Source organism: Sinocyclocheilus rhinocerous, unplaced genomic scaffold, assembly GCF_001515625.1.
Source record: "Sinocyclocheilus rhinocerous isolate Xijiao unplaced genomic scaffold, SAMN03320098_v1.1 scaffold732, whole genome shotgun sequence".
NCBI lineage: Eukaryota > Metazoa > Chordata > Actinopteri > Cypriniformes > Cyprinidae > Sinocyclocheilus > Sinocyclocheilus rhinocerous.
The window spans coordinates 31818-39004 of record NW_015625032.1 but is presented as its reverse complement, the minus strand read 5'-3'; the positions used below and the strand labels follow the sequence as shown (position 1 = coordinate 39004).

The 7187-nt window shown below is 37.1% G+C and overlaps 1 protein-coding gene across 1 annotated transcript in view; it reads right to left on the bottom strand.

The window, feature by feature from the left end:
• The window catches only part of LOC107748460 (ras GTPase-activating-like protein IQGAP1), a 66316-nt gene extending 59333 nt beyond the window's left edge, over positions 1-6983 (bottom strand). The window contains exons 1-2 of the mRNA XM_016563243.1: positions 6728-6983; positions 946-1045 (exon numbers count right to left, since the gene is read on the bottom strand). Of these exons, the coding sequence (XP_016418729.1) occupies positions 946-1045; positions 6728-6809 (182 nt within the window). The 5' untranslated portion in view covers positions 6810-6983. The remainder of the gene's footprint in view (positions 1-945; positions 1046-6727) is intronic.
• Positions 6984-7187: the final 204 nt, after the last annotated feature.

Genomic DNA, 7187 nt, shown 5'->3' with positions numbered 1-7187 from the left:
CAACGCGTAAAAAGACAGTATAAGTCATTATAATCTGTAATTATGTCCCCACTGGATGCAACAAATGCCTCGTTTATAATGGGTTTTTATTGGTTTTGTCTCGTCGCACCGGGACAATGCATCACAGTTTGGTAAGGTGCGTAACATTTCCGTCACATGCTTGAGGTATTCGGCCAATCACAACGCACTGGATCGCTGGCCAATCAGCGTACACCTCGCTTTTCAGACCGATAAGCTTTGTAAAAATCGATGCATTTCAGAAAGGCGGGGCATAGAGGAGAAACAATAATATACAGTATGTGGAAAATAATGTTTTTTGAACCTTAAACCGCATAAACACATTTCATTACACCAAATACACAAAATAATGTTATTTTAGCAAAATCATATGACCCCTTTAATCAAATAGGCTAAATGCATCACTAGTGAGCATAAGAGATCCTTTCAAAAACATTCAAAATTCTTACTGACCCTAAACTTTTGAATAATGTTGAATCATATTGGGAAAATTAACATTAAAATGTATCATTTCGGTTTAGTATTAGTCATGTTTTGACCCACATATTTTAAAACTAAAGAGTGTCAGGGCTGTGGCGCATTCTCCTCACACACAATGGCTCTAAAATACACTTATGAGCCGCACGCGGAACAGGATCTGTTGGATTTTCCCCTTCCTGTGAAAGGTTTGTAAGCATATTTATTTTGCCATCCTGGTTAAAAAAAAATACTGACTAATCACAAATAGACTACAGTATCACATAATAATGATAAGTTATCACACTGTGAGCACAGCCACATGCTAGGCAGGATCACCTCTGAATCACTTAAGTTCATGTCCATAAGAAAAAGGGAAAAAAAACAGGGGTCCTCAACCTTTTTCAGGAGAAGGACCCTAAGCATAGCCCATATGACCCATTTGAGTGAAATGTATGTACTTCTACTCACTGTTTGGCTTCCTCTAGGTGACAAAGGTATTCATAAGCAATATTCTGCCTCCTCCTCTCATCCATTTCTTCTGCCGACAGCCTCTCATCGTCCACAATGGCTGAAAGGAAACAAAGGAACAATTAACATAAACAAAGGAAAATAACAGTTGGAGAATGCAACACCCGATATCAAGAATAGAGGGTAGTTTTCCATACTGGTGGAATAACACATCAGAATTCTCAGCGTGACATTTTCCGCTCCTGGTTAATCAGCTAACTGTAGCACAGCCAACAAAACTACCATAGACTCTCTGGTTACAAACTATGACAAAAGTTAATGAATGAATATAATGGCGTGTAGCCAAGTTCAATTCTTCTCATTATATTTTATTCAGTCTTTGTGTGTTTCAGACAGCTGTTGATTTAAAGTCACACTGGAATCAGCTTTCAGCAGCATGAACTGGAAAAAGTGCTTAAGCAATTTGAAATGAAGAAAAGAAGTGAATATGAAACACACCACACTTAAACAGCTATAAGATCAACCAGACAAAACACTGAATGATTGTGTATGCTTGAGTAATTTTACATAATATACAGTACACACGTGCAAAAAATAATCAGCATCTCTTTCATCACTGTCAGCGTAACGTGAAAGCATCAGATGGCAACACCTTCATGTCTAGCGGCTGTCAGCTGTCAGTACTTACATTACAAAATCGTTTGTGATTGACCTTTATGTGATTGCTACTACATCACCTCTCAGCCACCTTCATCTTCACAACACTGCCAAGTTCAAGGCAGTCGCTTTATTTCTGGTTAAGTAGAGCTGACATCATCTTGCATATCACTTAAGCTAGTCACAAGAAGTGGTTTATCAGTCTTCATTTGATGTAACTGGGTCAAAGAGTAATGATATGCCATTAACTGTCCTTTCGTTCAAAAATAATTTGGACACTTAAAGGGTTAGTTCACCCAAAAATGAAAATTCTGTCATTAATTACTCACCCTCGTGTTGTTCCAAACCCGTAAGCCCTTCGTTCATCTTCGGAACACAATTTAAGATATTTTTGATTAAATCTGAGGGCTCTCTGACCCTCCCATAGACAGCAAGGTAACTACCACGTTCAAGGTCCAGAAAAGTACCAAGATGATCGACAAAGTAGTCTGTGTGACATCAGTGGTTCAACTGTAAAGTTACGAAGCTACGAGAATACTTTTTTGTGCAAAGAAACCAAAAATAACGACTTTATTCCACATTTTCGTCACTTGTGGACGCGCGTTCACGACAGTACCATGACGCGAGCGTGTGGCGGCACCGGCGCTGACCCAGATCCAGCGTGATGACGTCATTACACCGGATCTGGGTCAGCGCCAGGGTCAGAGAGCCCTCAGATTTCATCAAAAATATCTTAAATTGTGTTCCGAAGATGAACGAAGGTCTTACGGGTTTGGAACAACACGAGGGTGAGTAATTAATGAAAGAATTTTCATTTTTGGGTGAACTAACCCTTTAATTCACAGGAGGAATGAGAGTTTTTCATAGAACTAACTTTGCTAATATATTTTTGCAATGCAATGACCTTTAAATAACTGGTCCCAAAGTGATTTTAGTGGATGTGGACTCCTCAAGTTCACACAGTTGTCCGATCAGAGTAACCGCAGGTGTAGTTTATCACATTAACTATGAACTACTAACATCTGAATGAATACCATATTCATTCAGATGTTAGTACCATACCATGTTAAGTGTTGCAATAACATTAATTTAAAACAATATAGGATATATAGAATATAAAACCTAAAAAACTGTCACACTACTGTTCAGAAGTTTGGGGTTGGTAAGATTTTTATCTTATGCTCAAGGCTGTGATTATTTTATCAAATACAGTAAATTATTGTGAAATATTATTACAATTTAAAATTTAAAACTGTTGTCTGTTTTAATATATCTTAAAATGTAATTTATCCCTGTGATGGCACTAAATTTTCTGCAGTGTCACATGATCCTTCAGAAATCGTTCTAATATGCTGATTTTCTGCCCAAGAAACATCTATTTATTATTAACAATGTTGAAAAACAGTTGTGCTGCTAAATATACATGTGGAAACCGTGACTTTTTTTTTCAGGATTCTTTGATGAAGAGAAAGTTCAGCATCCATGCTGAAAAAAATTTATTACAAAAAAAAGAAAATACTGACCCTAAACTTTTGAATGGTAGTATATTTCTGTAAAATGTTTTGAATGAAAGTGTGTTTGTGCTACAATACTTTCAAATAAATGTCACATGATGTCACGTTTTATTTAATACAAAAAACTTTCATTTTTAAATGTACCGTTGCAATACACACACACACACACACACACACATATATATATATATATATATATATATAAATCCCCTTTGTTTCAACAAGCAATAATAGTTGAGTTAACAATGATGAACAAATAAGCAAATGTTATCAAATGTAATCAACACAAACAAGTTCAGTGTGATGGAATTATGTTCAAACTGAATTGATGTAATATTGATCATGATCTACTGAATTTTGTGAACTGCATTACTTTTTAGACATTTACTTTATCTTGTTATTTAATCATTTATTTTAATGGCATAGAGCTGCAGCTGCCTCTTACTGTAAACACAGTCACCAATCACATGATGCAACCAACACAATCATATTCAGTCCTGGGTAAAACCAGGACTGGATTTTGAATGTGTTTGAAATTTGATTTGGAAACCACCCTGCAAAAAATGAAAGTTAGTGAAGCTGTGCAAAGCTGATGTTGTGTCAGATGATGTGGTGCCCTCGTTCAACAAGCCGTGACTTAACACGTCAACATGACGTGCTTACAGATCAACTGTCAACCACATCTCACCATCAAAACACCATCTATAAAAGCAGCACAGAATTTTACAATCTGTAGCGTTTACCACAGAACTCATGACTGATTTTGAAAACAGGCCACTAGCAGATGTAGCAGCACTCACGTCACTTGGTTTAAAACGTTATTTGATTATACAATCGCCCATCCCTTGACTGAATTATACAGTGTATATCCACAGCCTGGTGGGGCCCAGTTGAAACATCAATAAAATAGTAAAATATGACACTTATTATGACTCTTGGTGAAGTAGGTCACATCCATTCTCACAAGCAAAAGGCAACAGCATGACAACAAAGACCAGTGCAGTTAAAAAGAAATCTAAAGAGAACTTGTGATGCTATGACAAGCAATGAGAAGCTACTTTCTACATGTGACAGAGCACAAGACTGTGTCCAAATACCGAGTGTTTTCACAATCCTCACTCATCTAGTAATAATTAAGCTTGCTGACACACAATCCCATGCTGGCCTTTGTTCGAGTAAATGAGATTCAATTCTGTAATGGCAAACAGCACTGCAAATTTCTCACCCTGACGCACAGGCTCAGGCTTGCCAGTTAACCTCTGTGGGGTTTAATTACGTAGGTCGGCCTTATCACCTCATTCTGTCCCACAGACAATAAACTCGATATTTTGAAAACATGGCAACAAAAGTGGATTCTCATAAATGTGGTTCTGCATTTAAAATATTATAAACAAGCAAAGTGCCATCAGCAATCCAAAGTGCAACAGCCACTTGAGGAAACATCAATGAGTAGATTCAGTTGCCTGTTGACTAAGATCTGATGTGGCAACATTAGTAACAGAAGCAAATTTCTGTACAAAAGATTGGGGTCTTTTATTCAGAAAGGATGCATTAAATTGATCAAAAGTGACAGTAAATACTTTTACATTTTGCACAAAAAAAAGTTTCAAATGAATTCTGTTCTTTTGAACTTTAAATATTTTCAACACTGATAATAAGAAATGTTTATTGATGTGACACTGAAGACTGGAGTAATGGCTGCTGAATAAATTATACTGAAATAAATATTGAAATAAAAAATCATTTCAAATTGTAATAATATTTTACAATATTACTGTTTTTATTGTATTTTTGATCAATTAAATATAGCCTTGGTGAGCATAAGAGACTTCCTTCAAAAACATCTTAACAACCCCAAATTTTTAACGGTAGTGTAAACTGCGTCAGCAACCGCACCACACTTATAGTGGCTGTGAGGGGGACGTCTGTTAGTAAACTATGGCCATCCAATCTCTCAAATCAATATGGGCCACAGCTACCTCATATGACAATGAGATGCAGTGTAGGCACTGATCTATATATATATATATATCTCTATTATAGATCAGTGAGTGTAGGGCATTTCAGTCATATGATGTCATTTCCTGTATGCTTACTTTCAAGATTAATTCTGTTTTTAAAAAGATGTGTTAAAAATAAGTGTGTCAGAGTCCTCAACCATAAGATGGATGAGAATCAATTGTGATGCAGACTTTCTTCCAACTATTTGTGGGGTATCTTCAAGCAGCATAGCACAGCATAGTTGTCTACATCTTTAGGAGTTAAATTCAGTATGTGAAGCAGGAGAATGTGTTGTCCCATATCCAAAAATTTATAAAAAAGGCAATCAATAACAAAAAGGCTCATGTAAACACCCTATATAAATCAGCAGCATGAAACAACTGGCCTTGTCAGCAGTTTAGCTGGAATGTGATCTCTGTGCCAGTGTTGACACGAGTTAAGTAAACTTCATATAATGAGCTGACAGTTAGCAAGTACATCTCTCAACCTTGATTTGATATGGTGGAGTTAAACTCAAACTAGCAGGTTCTGATACACAACCAACTAGCAGTTTACACCAGAATTAAACGTCTGCTATGCAAACAGTATCTTAAACATTCTTCGTCATTCTAGATATACACAGTAAGACAGTGTCTTACCAGCATTGTGCAATGTGTGTGTTTAATAAAACCTGCACAGATTTACATTTTACATTTACATTTAGTCATTTAGCAGATGCTTTTATCCAAAGCGACTTACAAATGGGGACAATAAAAGTTAAAGTAGAATTAAAATAGAATAGAAAGTGTTAGAGTTAGAGGGTCAGATAAACTCCTTAAACAGAATTCCTCAAATATCTGCACTGTACAGACTGTCAGGTACTTTTACAAAGGGCAGAGGTAATGTTTAACTGGAGAAAACTCTCATGGAGCTTCTCTTTGCTCAGGCCACAGCAAGAGATCTAATGCCAAGGATACACAAACACCTTTCTGAGGCAACATAATATATAAGGACGTGTCAGAGAAAAAGCAGGGATCTAGCACTGGACAGAGAAGATTAATAGAGTTAATAGAGTGTATCTGTAAGGCCCTAAATACAATTTAATGTCTCATAGAAGTTCGCACATTATCATGGCTTCTTGATAAAAAAATGGGAAGTGGGTTTGACAGAAATATTATTGGCAAGTGGAGTTTAAACTATAGATTTAGACACAAGCATCATCAGATCTATTATATCGACTGATTTTTTTTAACAATTTAACTTATTTATGGTATTGTTTGCTTAACTTTGTACATAGCAGCAATCAGATCTGCATAACAGTCATAATCAGTATCATTGTTCATACATACACACACACACATATATATATATATATGCATAATATTAACATGTATAATGCATACTGTTGAGGAAATAATTATTTCCTCCTCAATATTGTGCATGTGCATGTGCATGTGCACCAAACTAACCATCCACTGCACTGATCATAGATGTCAGATTACTGTTGCAGCTACTCTTGCTGACCAGCTGTCTAGCGCACTACAGTGCATCAAAATTCAATCAATACTCATTCTGTTTCATATTTATATCGTAGTTTCATAACTGACATGAAGTGAAGTCGCTCTACTTACATCCATATCGTGGTCTGAGAGAGTTTGCGCCGTCTTCATGGTACATCCTGCTTCCTCTGAAACTCTGCTGAGCCTCCACCATAAACTGCGCTCGGACTTTCTTACACTTCCGACTTCTTTCTCAAGCGAGCAAAACGAAATCTACTTTTGTCATAGCACTGGTCCCCAACAAAACGCCGAACCCATTTGCATTGAAGTGCCTTCGGTCACTGCGACTCTTCCTTTGCCTGTCAACCTGATGAAAGCCCCTGTGAGCTCGTGCTGAAGCTCTGCTCTCACGGAATGACGCAGCTCCACCTGCTGGCGCGCGACGCCCATCCTGACCTCACCCGCTGCCCGTGTTCAGCTGATGTACAGTATTTCTGCCTGATCTCACCCTTAAAGCATACTTACGCTTTGTTGTGTAAACTAATAGTCAGGGGGGTTATTAGATCATCTGTTATTAGATAACAATCTTGAC